Here is a 21,332-nt window from a genome sequence, read left to right on the forward strand (position 1 = left end):
CACGACTATGTTATCTGGAGTTACTGACCACAGCCAGATCTCCACTTCAGCTGCTTCCTATCCAGGTGTTCTTGAGTGGGACATCACAGCAAGCACTGAAAAGAATTCTTCTTCACTCGGAGACTTTACTCTGGCACTCACTGACCGCCACACAGCTGCCTCCTCCATGTTTCTGGCAGCCCAGTATGATAAAACTTCAGACGCCAAGAACATGGTCCCTCTACATCCATCGCTTTCTGCCAGCCTTGCTCAGGGAACACCATCTCAGATTCCAAATCAGGGGCAGAGCCGCCTGCCACTTCCCTGCCAGGAAGGAAGCCAGGTATATTACTATCACCAAGGCACACTGGGGTCTTTACTGTATGGAGAACTTGGCTCCTGCCCGCAATCCTACGGCTCGGCGTCATACACAGGAAGTCGGGCCTCTGGGCAACCAGAAATGGGAATGGGACCGAAGGAGATTCAGCCCACAAATATCCGACCACCAGCTTCCACCTCTGCAGTCTGCCACCCTGTGTCTGCTCAACGCATCACAGAAACAAGTTTTCAAGGTGAGTATAACAAACGCCAGAGAAAGTTGAAGAATGAGGTCGGCACTCAAAAATGGGGTCAAATCGACAGCTGGGAAGGGGTGTAGAGGCAGGTAGAATTTAGATCCTGAGCCTTTAATAACCACTACCTTCGCTCAGTGCCCTCTGTTTTTAGACTCTCTATGAGAACACCTAGGGCTTCCCTGGTGGCGCCGTGGTTAAGAATCCGCCTGCCAATGCAATGCGGGGGACACGGGTTCGAGCCCTGGTCTGCGAAGATCCCACATGCCGTGCAGCAACTAAGCGCATGTGCCACAACGACGGAGCCTGCATTCTAGAGCCCGTGAGCCTCAACTACCGAAGCCCACGTGCCTACAGCCCATGCTCCGCAACAAAGAGAAGCCACCGCGATGAGAAGCCCGCACACCGCAACCAAGAGTAGCCCCCGCTAGCCGCCAACTAGAGAAAGCCCGTGCACAGCAATGAGAGACCCAGTGCAGCCAAAAAAATAAATACGTAGAATAAATAAGTTCAAACAGTAAATAAATACATAAACATAAATTACAAAAAAAAGAACACCTAATGCAGGTGGGAAGGTGGGAGGGCCACTGTAGAGGTCATCTATGCTACATGTACAAGAACCCCGAGAGCACACCAATCGGTACCACACTTTTCACTGCTGTAGCCGATCGTTCCCCCTGTACTGCCACACTGTAGCACTCCCTTCCCTCATCTACTGCTATAGTCTCTTCGGAAGGTGTTTCAGAACTCTTGTTATGAGAGTGCCAGTTGAACTGTCCTCACTTCCTTCATTTATACCAGGATTGAAGACCTTGTGGTCCGAGATCCTGTCCAGAGAGCAAGCAGGCTAAGACTCTGTCTTTGTTGATGTATTTCATCAGCAAGGGCTCTACCCCCTCTCCTAGTTCATGGTGTGACGTGTTCTTGGCCTCTCGGGAAAGTGGGGAGAATGGAAAGGACCCTATATGAGAATGCTAGGCTTTGTAAAACATTTCAGGTTTTTAAAAATAAGACTCATTTTGTATTGGACTTATAACAGTCCTATGAAATACAAAGCGAGCCGAGAATCAGCGACAGGAAAGGCTCACCAGTAAGAATTACAACAGTCACCGCTTACCTCGTAGCATAGGGCACTGTCCGTGATCCTTAAGAAGAGTTAGTAGAAATGCCTTGCCCATCTTGCCCCTGAACCCCTTGAAAGGTACACGACTGCTGTGTTGGTGTTTAGGGGGAGCATCTCACTTACCAGGGACTGACTTCTCCCTTGATCCCTTTGTAGGGATGGAGACCTCCCCCCTGGTGATGAAAAATTCCCTGGGATTGCAACCTCCAAGCCAGACGTTTTGTGTGACACAAAGTCAAGAACTCCCCAAGTCCTGCAGTAGCAGAAACAGCCACATACTTGAGAGTAACCCACCATCTGAACTTGGGGACATTTCAGTGACAGCTCCAGTCCAGAGTGCCAGGCGTCTCCTGGCCCTGCCTCCAGCTCCAAGCCAGGGACAAATAGAGAGTAAGCACGTGGATGATATCAAAACCAAGCTTTCAAAGCCTCTGGATGCCTACCAGATCCCAACAGAGAACCAAGATCCTCCACTACTCCCTTTAGGAATCCCTGATATTCACCAGCCGCTGGCCTGCACCGATCCCCTCAGCCAAGAGGAGCAGCCTGGTTCTGAAAATGCTGATCTGGGAGAGAACAGCCGGAGTCGTCAGGACCTAGGGACACTTGAAAATGGGATTGAACCTAGCAGTGGTCTTGCAGACATTACTACACTGGCGGAGGATATTCACCTTCCCCAGCTCTTTAATCCTTTGAAAGATCTTGATCAATCCCAAGGTCCCAACGTGATCAAAGCTAAAGACACCAGAGCCATTAAGGTGAATCAGGTGCAGGAAAAGCCAAGTGTCATAAAGGTTCCCTCTGATCAACCCAGGAAGAACAAACAGAAAGCCTCTGAGCCTATCAGTGGCGCTCCCAAGGCCAAAATCCAGCCAAAGAATCCAGAGTGCCTGTTAGGGGGAGAAGTGGTTATATGCCACGCTGCAGTCAGTGACAGGGCTCCTGTGAACACGGCCAAGCACTCTCAAGGCAAACCTCAGAAAGCTGCATCCAGAAAGATCAGCAAAACTAAGAGCCACGGGCAGGAAAAGACCAAAAGGACCAGAGGGAGAAACAAGGCTGAGGAGAACAAGCAGTCAGGGAACAAAGTCAAGGCAGAAGAGAAGCCAGCAATCCCCCACACGAAGCGAAAGGAACACCAAACTGAGCTTCTCCAACAGAGCTTTCAAAAGCCTCGAACCTCCCTTGGCGTGCGCATGCTGGAGTCTGTGAAGGTTCTTCATGCGCTGGGGAAGAAGAATGAGACGAAAACTGGGCGCTCTTCCTGTCGGCTCTTGGGAAAGTCAAGCAACCCCAAAGACCCCCAGCCACCCCCAGCTATCCAGCCATGGCGGCATACCCCACGTGAGGGGAAGGGTCCTGAGAAAACGCAAGTCCAAGCCCAGAAACCAGACAGCAGTGCTGAAACAGAGTGTCCGTCTCCAGCCCAGTATGAGCGGCCTCCTCCTGGGAAGGTCAAGTTGATACCTCTGCCTTTTTCTGCCTGGGACAAGCCTCAAGCTCGACCCGCTCCTCGGAGGCCACAGTCTCTGGCCTCACATCGGCCTGCTGGGGCTTACCGTGCCCAGCCTGGTTCTACTGACTCAGCTCAACCTGCTGCAGCCAATTCATCCCAGCCAGCTCCTGCCTCTTTGCCAGGCCCCGCCAAACCAGCTCAGCCAACTGTGACCAACCCAACCCAACCGGCTTGGCCCAACCATACCCAGCCTCGTGTCCCTCAGTCTGCTGCTCCTAGGCCTGCACCCTCCAAAACTTCATCTGGCGCTCCTCTCCAGCGGGAGCCTGTTCCCCCTGCTGTGAATAAGCGCCAGTCCCCACCCAAGCTCCAAACCCACTTTCTACTCCAAGACTTCAGCAAGCAACGAGTTCCATGGAGGGAACCCAACGTGCCTGAGCCAGTCATGTCAAAGCCCATCGAACAAGAGCAGAGGCCAGAGCGAGAGGCCATGAAGAGGCGGGCTCAACAACAACGGGAGAATGCTGCCAGATACACCTCTTCGGGCAAGCTGCAATTTTTCACCGAGAGGGAAAACGAAATGGAAATTGCCGACTACTACGGATACGTCAAGTGAGAGCTGCTAGGATTCTTGGTGCCACCTTGGCTACCAGCTGTTCTTCCATACACAGGTAAGACAGGTATAGAACTGAATAAGTAAATGGAATACAATTAATAGACGAGTAACAAACCTTTCGAATTTTCAGATGCTGCTAACTGGGGCGTGAGAAAGGAAGGACTGAAAGTTGGATGGGAGAATGAAGGAAAGGGGTAAAAACTGAGCAAAGAGGAAGGAACTTGGCCCAGGGCTAGGAAGGCCAAAAGAGACGTATGGATTTAGGAAAGGAAGCAGGAGCGAGGATGAAATGGCAGAAGTAAAAAGCAGGGTCAGAGGTCTGGGTTGAAAGAACACAATTGGAGTAGAGTTGAAGGTGACAGAAGATGAGTCTAGGTTTACTAGGAGAAATAGAAAAAGTCTCTCGGGGACGCTGGCCTTAAGTCTCACAACCACCAGATAGGTATTTCAGAAAACAAGAGGTTCAGGACACATCTCTGAAAGGTCTGAGTTGCCTTATTCAGGTGTGACTGTAGTGGGGGAATAGGGAAATCTACCAGAGAAGTGGCTAGGGCTCAGAGTTATCCTAGGGGCAGCTGACGACAGGGGCAGAGCCAAGGGAACTGCTGGATCAGGAGGCCCACGAACAAAGCAGGGGCATAGCCGCCTGTCACTTCCCTGCCAGGAAGGAAGCCAGGTATATTACTGTAACCAAGGCACACTGGGGTCTTTACTGTATGGAGAACTTGGCTCCTGCCCGCAATCCTACGGCTCGGCGTCACACACAGGAAGTAGGGCCTCTGGGCAACCAGAAATGGGAATGGGACTGAAGGAGATTCAGCCCACAAATATCCGACCACCAGCTTCCACCTCTGCAGTCTGCCACCCTGTGTCTGCTCAACGCATCACAGAAACAAGTTTTCAAGGTGAGTATACAGACGGCAGAGAAAAGTTGAACAATGAGGTCAGCATTCAAAAATGGGGTCAAATCGACAGCTGGGAAGGGGTGTAGAGACAGGTAGAATTTAGATCCTGAGCCTTTAATAACCACTACCTTCTCTCAGTGCTCTCTGTTTTTAGACTCTATATGAGAACACCTAGGGCTTCCCTGGTGGCGCCTGCCAATGCAGGGGACACGGGTTCGAGCCCTGGTCTGCGAAGATCCCACATGCCGTGCAGCAACTAAGCGCATGTGCCACGACGACGGAGCCTGCATTCTAGAGCCCGTGAGCCTCAACTACCGAAGCCCACGTGCCTACAGCCCATGCTCCGCAACAAGAGAAGCCACCGCGATGAGATGCCCGCACACCGCAACCGAGAGTAGCCCCCGCTAGCCGCCAACTAGAGAAAGCCCGTGCACAGCAATGAGAGACCCAGTGCAGCCAAAAACATAAATACGTAGAATAAATAAGTTCAAACAGTAAATAAATACATAAACATAAATTACAAAAAAAAAGAACACCTAATGCAGGTGGGAAGGTGGGAGGGCCACCGTAGAGGTCATCTATGCTACATGTACAAGAACCCCGAGAGCACACCAATCGGTACCACACTTTTCACTGCTGTAGCCGATCGTTCCCCCTGTACTGCCACACTGTAGCACTCCCTTCCCTCATCTACTGCTATAGTCTCTTCGGAAGGTGTTTCCGAACTCTTGTTATGAGAGTGCCAGTTGAACTGTCCTCACTTCCTTCATTTATACCAGGATTGAAGACCTTGTGGTCCGAGATCCTGTCCAGAGAGCAAGCAGGCTAAGGCTCTGTCTTTGTTGATGTATTTCATCAGAAAGGGCTCTACCCCCTCTCCTAGTTCATGGTGTGAAGTGTTCTTGGCCTCTCGGGAAAGTGGGGAGAATGGAAAGGACCCTATATGAGAATGCTAGGCTCTGTAAAACATTTCAGGTTTTTAAAAATAAGACTCATTTTGTATTGGACTGACAACAGTCCTATGAAATACAAAGAAAGCCGAGAATCAGTGACAGGAAAGGATCACCAGTAAGAACTACAGCAGTCACCGCTTACCTCGTAGCATAGGGCACTGTCCGTGATCCTTAAGAAGAGTTAGTAGAAATGCCTTGCCCATCTTGCCCCTGAACCCCTTGAAAGGTACACGACTGCTGTGTTGGTGTTTAGGGGGAGCATCTCACTTACCAGGGACTGACTTCTCCCTTGATTCCTCTGTAGTGATGGAGACTTCCCCGCTGATGAAAAATTCCCTGGGATTGCAACCTCCAAGCCAGACAGCTTTCCTATGGAATGACAGAGAACTTGTCAAGGTGAAACACCAGTCTGCGGGAGAAAGGGAGGAAGAGAATGATGGAAATCGTTTCTGGGAAACTATTTTTACATTATGTGTTGTTTGTTCCCGGTAAATAAACTGAAATCTTCTTAACAGTACAACAAAATCTAAACCACTAAAGCCAACAATACAGGAGTATAACGTTCGAAAAAAATTTCTTTGGCTGCGCAGCATGTGGGATCTTAGCTCCCCAACCAGGGATTGAACCCACGCCTGCTGCATTGGAAGCGCAGAGTCTTCACCACGGGACCACCGGGGAAGTCCCAGGACTATCACTTTTAAAGGAGAAGGTACAAACCCCTCGGTTCTATGAACTGGAGATTTTTAGTAAGAAGTCAATATATTTGTTGTTAGGCACATTTTATGTTAGGCTGTCTCCCTGCACAGGATGCAGGCGCCTTGAGAATGGAAGTCATATCCCTCTATAGTACGTCCCTCTTCTTTCTGCTTTGCAGTTTGCTGCTCCACTTGTTCAACCCCACCTAGTAATAACCTATACTTCCCTTGTTCCTGTTTTCCCATCTGGAAAACAGACAAAAGGCAACCAAACAACGCAAAGGTCTCAACAAATAAGGGATATCCAAAACCAGAGATGGCCAGAACTTCTGTACCCCTGATGAAATAGTCCTCATACAAAACCTGATAATCAAATTCCTTAATGCTAGGAATCACAGTGAAAAATAGTATCTGAACTGACTTCTGTCAGATGAGTGAGAACTAAGGTTAATTCAGTGTATCTGAAGCATAGAAAGTGAGGGCAAAAGTGGCACAAGATGGGGCTAGAGAAGCAGAGAGGATTCTAGACCACGCAGAGTCTTAAAGGCCAACAGTGTGTTTTCTATTCTCAAAACAATGCTTGTGAGCGATGTTTATGAGCAACGTTCCAACTTGCTTTGAAGGTTTCTTGTGTGAAGAGTGGATTGGAAGGAAACAAGATATATGGACACCAGTTAGGACCTAATCGCAACAGACAGGCAAGTTCAGTATTAGGAAGTTGAGGAAGAGCTGGCTGACAGATTCCAAAGAAATTCAGGAGATGAACTGAAGCGGGCTTAATGGGGTAGGAGATGGAGGAAAGGAAGGTCTTAGGGAATTCAAGGGTTTACTGCACACATGAGCAAAGTCTCAAAATTAATCATTTGAACGTACAGAGGCGGATCTCCCAAATGACACCGGTTAGGAAGCAACGGTACGCCCTTTAGAATTCCTAGAGACAACACAAATCAACTGTTTCGATGGAAAATTCGGCGGGACTCTTGATTTCCATGGGAATACAGAGAAAAGAGACACTGATCTGGCTTGCAGGTATATTTAGGAAGTTGTTAGCCGGACATCACCTACTAGTATCATGTAAGTAGGCCGTCCGAAGTAGGAAGCTTAGGGGAAAAACCTGGAGGAAAACTTAAAAGCTTAAGCCACACCTCTACACTACACCACCTTTCACAATTTCTTCTCAGATAAGCATCATCCCCATCAGTGAAGAAACTCGTTCGTACCTCATAATAGGAAAAACAGGCCTAAAGATTCAATGTGTGTCTTGGGAGGTCCCATCTATGCGATATCTTCCTGGGACCAGAAAAGGCCCCAGGAAGATCCATCTCTGCACCCCTGAAAGCTTACCACCAAGGAAAATGACTAGGTCCATAGATTTCCTCCCTCAAACCAGCTTACCTCACACATAGATCATTAGCAACTCCGCCCTTACTCACATTATCACAGTCACAAGAGTGGTTAGGGAGAAAAGCACTAACCAGGGGAACTAAAACAGAGGCAATCCAGGCCAAGCTGGGCTGGTGGCAGATATCTTGCTCCTTACGCTCGGGTGCATAATGCGACTCACCACAGTGCCTTTTTCACAGACCCTTTTGAACGTTTCTCCACAGAATCCAACAGCTCAAGTTAGTTCATGACGCTTCAAGGTCAACAATCGTCAAGAGAAAAACATGCAATATGTCTTACAATGTTGGATTCCTTACAAACAGGACAAGGAGATAACCATGTAGACAAAACCAGAGCATTTGAAAACATCTGTATTCTACAAACACACCAGTGAATGCTATAAATAAGGTACTATGACATAAAACAAAATGAAAACTAGATGTGAGACTCTTCTCTTCAGTGTACAGACTTCATGGCAGTTGCTGCACACTATCTAGCTACTTAGATCTTTAACTCTCTGTTCTGTTAATACCAAATGAGGCCCAAGTGTGTCAACCTGTTTCCCACAGAAACCAAAAAGTCTACATGCATCTCTTTTCTCCTGTGCCCTTTCACCTTACCTGCTCCCAATTCTCCACCAACGTCCTCCTCTTTCTCTAATTATTCTCCTCTTCATTTTGCTTGGCCTTGCCCCCAAGCATGCAAGACAGAGAGTCCTAGAGGTCCAAGATTCTAGAGTGGCTGTTTGCAAGGCGGAGGAGATTACAGTAACTGCCACACTGTATATACTTCTGTGCAAAGAAAAAGGGACAGTGTTCAGAATGTCTCTCACATATAACAAGAGCTGGAGATGGCAGGATACCTGTGTGGCCCAAGGAACTAGAGCTAGCAAATTATGGGCCAAACAATTGCAACCAAAGGCTGGAAGAGGAAAGGTCTGCAACCAGCTCTGTCTCCTAGCTCTCTGGTATTTGCTGCCAACGGGCAGAGTCTATTTCGTGAAGCATCAAGCACTGAAAAGAAGACTCCTGCTGCTGGAAGTTGACAGGAAGTAACGTCCAATGCAAGATCAAGGCTTGTCCTCGAAGCAATGCCCATAATGGAAGAAAAAAAAAAAAGAGAAAGCGGAAGAGAAATGTTAAGTCGCAAGTCCAACCTGGCCCCCAGCCTAGCCCAGCCCAAGGAAGGTAGGAGTCAAGGAGAAGAAACTAAAAGAGAAGAGCCTTGGACCACAACATTCTCCACAAGGTACACTCAAGAAACTTCACCCTACTCTTGAACCAAGTTACAAAGAGAGCTTCTTAATCCCTACTTTGGCTCCTTAAAAGCTGCTATCAGTTCACTCATTAGACACATCTGATTTCAGAACAACTGTAATAGTTCAAACTAGATGGCTCTTTCCTTCCTAAGGATTATTAATTAAATAAGATCTATATAGCTCTAAGTATATGATACATAAAATAGAATACTCTGTAGAATATAAGTAACTCTTAGTTCAGTGTATTAATGAACGTCTGTAAGAAATGTGGCAATGATTTCCCTAATGGAAGAGCCTGGGGGAGGTAAATCTGTCTTCTAGGATTTCCTCCTCCCCAAAGCTCAGAAACTCAGGTGTTGTTTTAGCTCTCCTACACTCTCTTCACCCAAGCCCGCCTTCCTGTTGGGGATCGGACCTCCCTATTGGCTCTCTCATACCTTTCAACTGCCTGCTTTGTGACATCACTCTCCTCCCAAACCTACTACCACTTGGTAGAGCCTTGGGGTTTCCGTGGAGCTGTTTGGACCAGTAACCAGTGACCTCTGTACTGGACACGTGCGCCGTTCAGCTGCAGCCACTCAGACATCCTCTAGTGTTGTCTCCTCATCCCTTGTACCTGCAGTGGATGCTTCCTCTTCTCTGACCATGTCAGGTAAGAAAAGAAACTTTGGAAAGTTTTGCGTTCGATTTCTTTTGCCCCTAAATTGAGTAGGAGATTCAAAATAGCATGGAATAATGAGGGAAAGTATTGATCTACACGTCTGGAGACCTAATTTCAGTTTTGACTTTGACGTTTACTATCTGTGTGACTTTGGACAAATCACTGGCTGTCTCACAAAGCCTGTTGCTTTCCTTAACTGTTACGTTAGGATACCACATTGGGTTGATCACTCTGATCCCCTTCTTTTCCAGTATTGAGCCTTAAAGGGTACCCATGTAGAAAACGAAATCAGACACTTCTCAAGAGTGTTTCAACAGAAACATAGAAAAGCCAGGGGACATAGAAAACTAGCAATATATACCAAGATGTTTCATCTCTAATGGTCTCCCTCCACTAGGATTTCGACTAGTTGAAAAGAGAGAATAGGGAGAGAGGATGGAGAGTACTGGGCTCTACAGGGAGGCACAGAGTCGAGCGTAAGGAAGTTTAGGATGGTTTTCATTAGCACAGGCCAACAGGCACCAAGAGATGGGAGAAAATGTAAGAATGAAGAGGGAAAGCATAGAGGAGCTCTCAAGAAAAACGGAGTTTGCAATGGAATGCTGATGGGAACCAAAGATTTTCAATTAAAGCAGAAACAGCACAGAGGGAAACCTGCTCAGAGCAGGGCAAAACCAAGTTGATGGTAGCAAACCCTTACATTAACAGACTTAAGAAGGAAAGTAAGGCCAGAACAGGGGATCACCGGGAAAGGCAGCTTATCAGAAAAGTCATACTCCGTTTTCTTTCTTTTATTGCCTCTCTGAATACAGTTGGCCACTTGACAGTTTTGAATATAAACATTTTAGAAATACGTTTTAGAAATGATGCCTCCTATAAACAAGCAACCACAGTGGTTATCTAGGGGGCTGCTTTTCAGTGTTTTATTCTTTCTAATTTTTAAACTAGGTAGACATTTCACCAATTCAACATTTTAAGTGATATCTTCTAAATTGAATCAGAAGGACTATTTTCCTTGGTGTGATATGTAGGTTCTAAGGCAAGGCTGCTTTTCATTTTTACAGTTATTTCCTTCCTAACACAGAGAGCACATTGATCAACAGCCATCGTTCGCTTGTAGATCTTAGCTACCGAAGAAGAAGAAGAAGAAGAAAAAGTCAAGCCCCACATCTCTAATTCCCCCCACTTAGGGAATTCCCTGGCGGTCCAGTGCTTAGGACTCGGTGCTTTCACGGCCAGGGCCACGCGGCGCGGCCAAAGAAACAAAACAAACAAACATCCACGTTTATCGAAAACCATATTGTGGAGTCCTGTGGATTTTCTTACATTCGAAAATCTTTTTTAATTGGATTCTAGGCATGATGGTTTTTTGAGGTTTTGGGATGCCATCTTCTTGGATGCTGAAGATGATTCTAATCTAAGTTCTAGGATAAATCCAAAAACCTTCCTGATACATTTTAAGCTTCCTTTCTGCTTATTATATAAGCTATATTCATTGAAATATATATTTCTCCTAGGCTTAATACCTCTTACTTGCTGGGTAAAAATATGAAGGAGCACAATAATGAAACTCTTTTACACTTATTATTTTGCTGTCTGCTTCGTACCGGTTTTCATTGAAATACTTGTCTATATGTGTTGTGGCTACCTATACATGCACATTTATTGCATTCTGTTGCTTGTTATGCATTTTTTACTGACATACCTTCTCTGTCTGTATGCATTGGCTAGGAATTCATTCACCTCTATCACCTCCATCGTGTCTTCTGGTTAATAGTATTCACTAAAATAGAGTGGGCAAAATTCACTTTCATAATATTGCATGGATGGTACAGAATGCCATTTGTTAGTAAATTCATTAGGCTTCGATACTTGCCACATACCCCAGTTTTCATTAATATCTATGGATTTCTTTTTCGTTAACGTAATATGCTTGTCATGATTTTTCTTTGTCTTTCTAGAACTTATTGTATCTTCCTCCATATAAATCATACGCAATAGATCAGCTTATTCATCTATTAATTATTACTGCTATTATTATTGGTGGTGGTGTTATAACCACTTTATAGGTGAGGAATCTGAAGTAATCAGATAACTTTTCCCTTTCCAAAAGCACTTAAGAAATCCACTTTCGGGTAATCATTTTGAGGTAGGATGAGAAACCGGGCTTGAAGAGGGCAAAAATGACTCTTTCAATTCACCAGTTGGACTGAGCTGTACGTCACCTCTAGGTAATAGCGTGGGAACTGCACAAGCAAAGGGAGACACCGAAGACGACAATGGTAATAGCCGTACTGTTTTCTAATGGACAAAAAAAATGCCTATATTATAAGTTCTATTTCTCCTGCTTTCTGGCAGTATCATGCTCAGAGTGGAGTCCTGGCAAGGAAGTCAGGATACTTAGGTTCTGAAACCTGGTAATGATACTAACATAATGAGAGAACTTGAACAAGTCAACCCGACCTCTCTGAGCCTCAGTTTCCTTACTCACGAAATGAGACTGAGAACATCGAAGTTCTCTAAGGGCCTCCTAGTTCTAAAATGCTTCCAGTCTAGGAAATAGCATAGAAGTCAATACGAGTGCAGGCTGAAGGGAAAGACAGGGCAGGGAGAAGGTTGCTTCCAGCCTAGAGAACAATCTCTGAACCACACCACTTGGCTCTTCTGCCCGTCTGTGCCCAAGATGGGAGCACAGGCAGTTAATAGAGAAGAGTGGAAAACTGCTCAGTCCTTACAGCCATCATCAACTGTCTGATTTTGGGTTTCTCAGGAAGTAGTGATAGTAGAGGTGTCCTGATAGCAAGAACCTTCAGATGATGCCGTTCCTCAAACGTAGTGAGAATTTCTCAACCTCCCTGAGTTTTTCATGACCCTCTTGTTCTTACAGAAAATTTCCAACATCCATCTCTACTTGGAACTCTAAATTCTCTGCAGCATTCTCCTCCTGTGGTGAGCAATGCAACTTCCCTAACACGAAGTGTCTGCAACTTCTCCAGAGTCTCTGCCCCTGCCGTCAGTTCGGCATCGGCTACCGGTACCCCTTTCCAGACACTCATGGGTAGTGCCTACCTTTACCAACATTCTAGCACGACTATGTTATCTGGAGTTACTGACCACAGCCAGATCTCCACTTCAGCTGCTTCCTATCCAGGTGTTCTTGAGTGGGACATCACAGCAAGCACTGAAAAGAATTCTTCTTCACTCGGAGACTTTACTCTGGCACTCACTGACTGCCACACAGCTGCCTCCTCCATGTTTCTGGCAGCCCAGTATGATAAAACTTCAGACGCCAAGAACATGGTCCCTCTACATCCATCGCTTTCTGCCAGCCTTGCTCAGGGAACACCATCTCAGATTCCAAATCAGGGGCAGAGCCGCCTGCCACTTCCCTGCCAGGAAGGAAGCCAGGTATATTACTATCACCAAGGCACACTGGGGTCTTTACTGTATGGAGAACTTGGCTCCTGCCCGCAATCCTACGGCTCGGCGTCATACACAGGAAGTCGGGCCTCTGGGCAACCAGAAATGGGAATGGGACCGAAGGAGATTCAGCCCACAAATATCCGACCACCAGCTTCCACCTCTGCAGTCTGCCACCCTGTGTCTGCTCAACGCATCACAGAAACAAGTTTTCAAGGTGAGTATAACAAACGCCAGAGAAAGTTGAAGAATGAGGTCGGCACTCAAAAATGGGGTCAAATCGACAGCTGGGAAGGGGTGTAGAGGCAGGTAGAATTTAGATCCTGAGCCTTTAATAACCACTACCTTCGCTCAGTGCCCTCTGTTTTTAGACTCTCTATGAGAACACCTAGGGCTTCCCTGGTGGCGCCGTGGTTAAGAATCCGCCTGCCAATGCAATGCGGGGGACACGGGTTCGAGCCCTGGTCTGCGAAGATCCCACATGCCGTGCAGCAACTAAGCGCATGTGCCACAACGACGGAGCCTGCATTCTAGAGCCCGTGAGCCTCAACTACCGAAGCCCACGTGCCTACAGCCCATGCTCCGCAACAAAGAGAAGCCACCGCGATGAGAAGCCCGCACACCGCAACCAAGAGTAGCCCCCGCTAGCCGCCAACTAGAGAAAGCCCGTGCACAGCAATGAGAGACCCAGTGCAGCCAAAAAAATAAATACGTAGAATAAATAAGTTCAAACAGTAAATAAATACATAAACATAAATTACAAAAAAAAGAACACCTAATGCAGGTGGGAAGGTGGGAGGGCCACTGTAGAGGTCATCTATGCTACATGTACAAGAACCCCGAGAGCACACCAATCGGTACCACACTTTTCACTGCTGTAGCCGATCGTTCCCCCTGTACTGCCACACTGTAGCACTCCCTTCCCTCATCTACTGCTATAGTCTCTTCGGAAGGTGTTTCAGAACTCTTGTTATGAGAGTGCCAGTTGAACTGTCCTCACTTCCTTCATTTATACCAGGATTGAAGACCTTGTGGTCCGAGATCCTGTCCAGAGAGCAAGCAGGCTAAGACTCTGTCTTTGTTGATGTATTTCATCAGCAAGGGCTCTACCCCCTCTCCTAGTTCATGGTGTGACGTGTTCTTGGCCTCTCGGGAAAGTGGGGAGAATGGAAAGGACCCTATATGAGAATGCTAGGCTTTGTAAAACATTTCAGGTTTTTAAAAATAAGACTCATTTTGTATTGGACTTATAACAGTCCTATGAAATACAAAGCGAGCCGAGAATCAGCGACAGGAAAGGCTCACCAGTAAGAATTACAACAGTCACCGCTTACCTCGTAGCATAGGGCACTGTCCGTGATCCTTAAGAAGAGTTAGTAGAAATGCCTTGCCCATCTTGCCCCTGAACCCCTTGAAAGGTACACGACTGCTGTGTTGGTGTTTAGGGGGAGCATCTCACTTACCAGGGACTGACTTCTCCCTTGATCCCTTTGTAGGGATGGAGACCTCCCCCCTGGTGATGAAAAATTCCCTGGGATTGCAACCTCCAAGCCAGACGTTTTGTGTGACACAAAGTCAAGAACTCCCCAAGTCCTGCAGTAGCAGAAACAGCCACATACTTGAGAGTAACCCACCATCTGAACTTGGGGACATTTCAGTGACAGCTCCAGTCCAGAGTGCCAGGCGTCTCCTGGCCCTGCCTCCAGCTCCAAGCCAGGGACAAATAGAGAGTAAGCACGTGGATGATATCAAAACCAAGCTTTCAAAGCCTCTGGATGCCTACCAGATCCCAACAGAGAACCAAGATCCTCCACTACTCCCTTTAGGAATCCCTGATATTCACCAGCCGCTGGCCTGCACCGATCCCCTCAGCCAAGAGGAGCAGCCTGGTTCTGAAAATGCTGATCTGGGAGAGAACAGCCGGAGTCGTCAGGACCTAGGGACACTTGAAAATGGGATTGAACCTAGCAGTGGTCTTGCAGACATTACTACACTGGCGGAGGATATTCACCTTCCCCAGCTCTTTAATCCTTTGAAAGATCTTGATCAATCCCAAGGTCCCAACGTGATCAAAGCTAAAGACACCAGAGCCATTAAGGTGAATCAGGTGCAGGAAAAGCCAAGTGTCATAAAGGTTCCCTCTGATCAACCCAGGAAGAACAAACAGAAAGCCTCTGAGCCTATCAGTGGCGCTCCCAAGGCCAAAATCCAGCCAAAGAATCCAGAGTGCCTGTTAGGGGGAGAAGTGGTTATATGCCACGCTGCAGTCAGTGACAGGGCTCCTGTGAACACGGCCAAGCACTCTCAAGGCAAACCTCAGAAAGCTGCATCCAGAAAGATCAGCAAAACTAAGAGCCACGGGCAGGAAAAGACCAAAAGGACCAGAGGGAGAAACAAGGCTGAGGAGAACAAGCAGTCAGGGAACAAAGTCAAGGCAGAAGAGAAGCCAGCAATCCCCCACACGAAGCGAAAGGAACACCAAACTGAGCTTCTCCAACAGAGCTTTCAAAAGCCTCGAACCTCCCTTGGCGTGCGCATGCTGGAGTCTGTGAAGGTTCTTCATGCGCTGGGGAAGAAGAATGAGACGAAAACTGGGCGCTCTTCCTGTCGGCTCTTGGGAAAGTCAAGCAACCCCAAAGACCCCCAGCCACCCCCAGCTATCCAGCCATGGCGGCATACCCCACGTGAGGGGAAGGGTCCTGAGAAAACGCAAGTCCAAGCCCAGAAACCAGACAGCAGTGCTGAAACAGAGTGTCCGTCTCCAGCCCAGTATGAGCGGCCTCCTCCTGGGAAGGTCAAGTTGATACCTCTGCCTTTTTCTGCCTGGGACAAGCCTCAAGCTCGACCCGCTCCTCGGAGGCCACAGTCTCTGGCCTCACATCGGCCTGCTGGGGCTTACCGTGCCCAGCCTGGTTCTACTGACTCAGCTCAACCTGCTGCAGCCAATTCATCCCAGCCAGCTCCTGCCTCTTTGCCAGGCCCCGCCAAACCAGCTCAGCCAACTGTGACCAACCCAACCCAACCGGCTTGGCCCAACCATACCCAGCCTCGTGTCCCTCAGTCTGCTGCTCCTAGGCCTGCACCCTCCAAAACTTCATCTGGTGCTCCTCTCCAGCGGGAGCCTGTTCCCCCTGCTGTGAATAAGCGCCAGTCCCCACCCAAGCTCCAAACCCACTTTCTACTCCAAGACTTCAGCAAGCAACGAGTTCCATGGAGGGAACCCAACGTGCCTGAGCCAGTCATGTCAAAGCCCATCGAACAAGAGCAGAGGCCAGAGCGAGAGGCCATGAAGAGGCGGGCTCAACAACAACGGGAGAATGCTGCCAGATACACCTCTTCGGGCAAGCTGCAATTTTTCACCGAGAGGGAAAACGAAATGGAAATTGCCGACTACTACGGATACGTCAAGTGAGAGCTGCTAGGATTCTTGGTGCCACCTTGGCTACCAGCTGTTCTTCCATACACAGGTAAGACAGGTATAGAACTGAATAAGTAAATGGAATACAATTAATAGACGAGTAACAAACCTTTCGAATTTTCAGATGCTGCTAACTGGGGCGTGAGAAAGGAAGGACTGAAAGTTGGATGGGAGAATGAAGGAAAGGGGTAAAAACTGAGCAAAGAGGAAGGAACTTGGCCCAGGGCTAGGAAGGCCAAAAGAGACGTATGGATTTAGGAAAGGAAGCAGGAGCGAGGATGAAATGGCAGAAGTAAAAAGCAGGGTCAGAGGTCTGGGTTGAAAGAACACAATTGGAGTAGAGTTGAAGGTGACAGAAGATGAGTCTAGGTTTACTAGGAGAAATAGAAAAAGTCTCTCGGGGACGCTGGCCTTAAGTCTCACAACCACCAGATAGGTATTTCAGAAAACAAGAGGTTCAGGACACATCTCTGAAAGGTCTGAGTTGCCTTATTCAGGTGTGACTGTAGTGGGGGAATAGGGAAATCTACCAGAGAAGTGGCTAGGGCTCAGAGTTATCCTAGGGGCAGCTGACGACAGGGGCAGAGCCAAGGGAACTGCTGGATCAGGAGGCCCACGAACAAAGCAGGGGCATAGCCGCCTGTCACTTCCCTGCCAGGAAGGAAGCCAGGTATATTACTGTAACCAAGGCACACTGGGGTCTTTACTGTATGGAGAACTTGGCTCCTGCCCGCAATCCTACGGCTCGGCGTCACACACAGGAAGTAGGGCCTCTGGGCAACCAGAAATGGGAATGGGACTGAAGGAGATTCAGCCCACAAATATCCGACCACCAGCTTCCACCTCTGCAGTCTGCCACCCTGTGTCTGCTCAACGCATCACAGAAACAAGTTTTCAAGGTGAGTATACAGACGGCAGAGAAAAGTTGAACAATGAGGTCAGCATTCAAAAATGGGGTCAAATTGACAGCTGGGAAGGGGTGTAGAGACAGGTAGAATTTAGATCCTGAGCCTTTAATAACCACTACCTTCTCTCAGTGCTCTCTGTTTTTAGACTCTATATGAGAACACCTAGGGCTTCCCTGGTGGCGCCTGCCAATGCAGGGGACACGGGTTCGAGCCCTGGTCTGCGAAGATCCCACATGCCGTGCAGCAACTAAGCGCATGTGCCACGACGACGGAGCCTGCATTCTAGAGCCCGTGAGCCTCAACTACCGAAGCCCACGTGCCTACAGCCCATGCTCCGCAACAAGAGAAGCCACCGCGATGAGATGCCCGCACACCGCAACCGAGAGTAGCCCCCGCTAGCCGCCAACTAGAGAAAGCCCGTGCACAGCAATGAGAGACCCAGTGCAGCCAAAAACATAAATACGTAGAATAAATAAGTTCAAACAGTAAATAAATACATAAACATAAATTACAAAAAAAAAGAACACCTAATGCAGGTGGGAAGGTGGGAGGGCCACCGTAGAGGTCATCTATGCTACATGTACAAGAACCCCGAGAGCACACCAATCGGTACCACACTTTTCACTGCTGTAGCCGATCGTTCCCCCTGTACTGCCACACTGTAGCACTCCCTTCCCTCATCTACTGCTATAGTCTCTTCGGAAGGTGTTTCCGAACTCTTGTTATGAGAGTGCCAGTTGAACTGTCCTCACTTCCTTCATTTATACCAGGATTGAAGACCTTGTGGTCCGAGATCCTGTCCAGAGAGCAAGCAGGCTAAGGCTCTGTCTTTGTTGATGTATTTCATCAGAAAGGGCTCTACCCCCTCTCCTAGTTCATGGTGTGAAGTGTTCTTGGCCTCTCGGGAAAGTGGGGAGAATGGAAAGGACCCTATATGAGAATGCTAGGCTCTGTAAAACATTTCAGGTTTTTAAAAATAAGACTCATTTTGTATTGGACTGACAACAGTCCTATGAAATACAAAGAAAGCCGAGAATCAGTGACAGGAAAGGATCACCAGTAAGAACTACAGCAGTCACCGCTTACCTCGTAGCATAGGGCACTGTCCGTGATCCTTAAGAAGAGTTAGTAGAAATGCCTTGCCCATCTTGCCCCTGAACCCCTTGAAAGGTACACGACTGCTGTGTTGGTGTTTAGGGGGAGCATCTCACTTACCAGGGACTGACTTCTCCCTTGATTCCTCTGTAGTGATGGAGACTTCCCCGCTGATGAAAAATTCCCTGGGATTGCAACCTCCAAGCCAGACAGCTTTCCTATGGAATGACAGAGAACTTGTCAAGGTGAAACACCAGTCTGCGGGAGAAAGGGAGGAAGAGAATGATGGAAATCGTTTCTGGGAAACTATTTTTACATTATGTGTTGTTTGTTCCCGGTAAATAAACTGAAATCTTCTTAACAGTACAACAAAATCTAAACCACTAAAGCCAACAATACAGGAGTATAACGTTCGAAAAAAATTTCTTTGGCTGCGCAGCATGTGGGATCTTAGCTCCCCAACCAGGGATTGAACCCACGCCTGCTGCATTGGAAGCGCAGAGTCTTCACCACGGGACCACCGGGGAAGTCCCAGGACTATCACTTTTAAAGGAGAAGGTACAAACCCCTCGGTTCTATGAACTGGAGATTTTTAGTAAGAAGTCAATATATTTGTTGTTAGGCACATTTTATGTTAGGCTGTCTCCCTGCACAGGATGCAGGCGCCTTGAGAATGGAAGTCATATCCCTCTATAGTACGTCCCTCTTCTTTCTGCTTTGCAGTTTGCTGCTCCACTTGTTCAACCCCACCTAGTAATAACCTATACTTCCCTTGTTCCTGTTTTCCCATCTGGAAAACAGACAAAAGGCAACCAAACAACGCAAAGGTCTCAACAAATAAGGGATATCCAAAACCAGAGATGGCCAGAACTTCTGTACCCCTGATGAAATAGTCCTCATACAAAACCTGATAATCAAATTCCTTAATGCTAGGAATCACAGTGAAAAATAGTATCTGAACTGACTTCTGTCAGATGAGTGAGAACTAAGGTTAATTCAGTGTATCTGAAGCATAGAAAGTGAGGGCAAAAGTGGCACAAGATGGGGCTAGAGAAGCAGAGAGGATTCTAGACCACGCAGAGTCTTAAAGGCCAACAGTGTGTTTTCTATTCTCAAAACAATGTTTGTGAGCGATGTTTATGAGCAACGTTCCAACTTGCTTTGAAGGTTTCTTGTGTGAAGAATGGATTGGAAGGAAACAAGATATATGGACACTAGTTAGGACCTAATCGCAACAGACAGGCAAGTTCAGTATTAGGAAGTTGAGGAAGAGCTGGCTGACAGATTCCAAAGAAATTCAGGAGATGAACTGAAGCGGGCTTAATGGGGTAGGAGATGGAGGAAAGGAAGGTCTTAGGGAATTCAAGGGTTTACTGCACACATGAGCAAAGTCTCAAAATTAATCATTTGAACGTACAGAGGCGGATCTCCCAAATGACACCGGTTAGGAAGCAACGGTACGCCCTTTAGAATTCCTAGAGACAACACAAATCAACTGTTTCGATGGAAAATTCGGCGGGACTCTTGATTTCCATGGGAATACAGAGAAAAGAGACACTGATCTGGCTTGCAGGTATATTTAGGAAGCTGTTAGCCGGACATCACCTACTAGTATCATGTAAGTAGGCCGTCCGAAGTAGGAAGCTTAGGGGAAAAACCTGGAGGAAAACTTAAAAGCTTAAGCCACACCTCTACACTACACCACCTTTCACAATTTCTTCTCAGATAAGCATCATCCCCATCAGTGAAGAAACTCGTACCTCATAATAGGAAAAACAGGCCTAAAGATTCAATGTGTGTCTTGGGAGGTCCCATCTATGCGATATCTTCCTGGGACCAGAAAAGGCCCCAGGAAGATCCATCTCTGCACCCCTGAAAGCTTACCACCAAGGAAAATGACTAGGTCCATAGATTTCCTCCCTCAAACCAGCTTACCTCACACATAGATCATTAGCAACTCCGCCCTTACTCACATTATCACAGTCACAAGAGTGGTTAGGGAGAAAAGCACTAACCAGGGGAACTAAAACAGAGGCAATCCAGGCCAAGCTGGGCTGGTGGCAGATATCTGCTCCTTACGCTCGGGTGCATAATGCGACTCACCACAGTGCCTTTTTCACAGACCCTTTTGAACGTTTCTCCACAGAATCCAACAGCTCAAGTTAGTTCATGACGCTTCAAGGTCAACAATCGTCAAGAGAAAAACATGCAATATGTCTTACAATGTTGGATTCCTTACAAACAGGACAAGGAGATAACCATGTAGACAAAACCAGAGCATTTGAAAACATCTGTATTCTACAAACACACCAGTGAATGCTATAAATAAGGTACTATGACATAAAACAAAATGAAAACTAGATGTGAGACTCTTCTCTTCAGTGTACAGACTTCATGGCAGTTGCTGCACACTATCTAGCTACTTAGATCTTTAACTCTCTGTTCTGTTAATACCAAATGAGGCCCAAGTGTGTCAACCTGTTTCCCACAGAAACCAAAAAGTCTACATGCATCTCTTTTCTCCTGTGCCCTTTCACCTTACCTGCTCCCAATTCTCCACCAACGTCCTCCTCTTTCTCTAATTATTCTCCTCTTCATTTTGCTTGGCCTTGCCCCCAAGCATGCAAGACAGAGAGTCCTAGAGGTCCAAGATTCTAGAGTGGCTGTTTGCAAGGCGGAGGAGATTACAGTAACTGCCACACTGTATATACTTCTGTGCAAAGAAAAAGGGACAGTGTTCAGAATGTCTCTCACATATAACAAGAGCTGGAGATGGCAGGATACCTGTGTGGCCCAAGGAACTAGAGCTAGCAAATTATGGGCCAAACAATTGCAACCAAAGGCTGGAAGAGGAAAGGTCTGCAACCAGCTCTGTCTCCTAGCTCTCTGG

At 47.3% G+C, this 21,332-nt stretch overlaps 1 protein-coding gene across 1 annotated transcript in view; it reads right to left on the minus strand.

Moving 5' to 3' along the window:
- The window catches only part of LOC309621572 (uncharacterized protein), a gene marked incomplete at its 5' end in the record, with an annotated part of 164,993 nt that overhangs the window by 108,293 nt on the left and 35,368 nt on the right, over positions 1-21,332 (minus strand). The window contains 2 exons of the mRNA XM_082408991.1: positions 5,876-6,013; positions 18,563-18,700. Of these exons, the coding sequence (XP_082265117.1) occupies positions 5,876-6,013; positions 18,563-18,700 (276 nt within the window). The remainder of the gene's footprint in view (positions 1-5,875; positions 6,014-18,562; positions 18,701-21,332) is intronic.

This window comes from Balaenoptera borealis, assembly GCF_965194805.1.
Source record: "Balaenoptera borealis genome assembly, contig: HAP1_SCAFFOLD_1297, whole genome shotgun sequence".
Taxonomy (NCBI): Eukaryota; Metazoa; Chordata; class Mammalia; order Artiodactyla; family Balaenopteridae; genus Balaenoptera; species Balaenoptera borealis.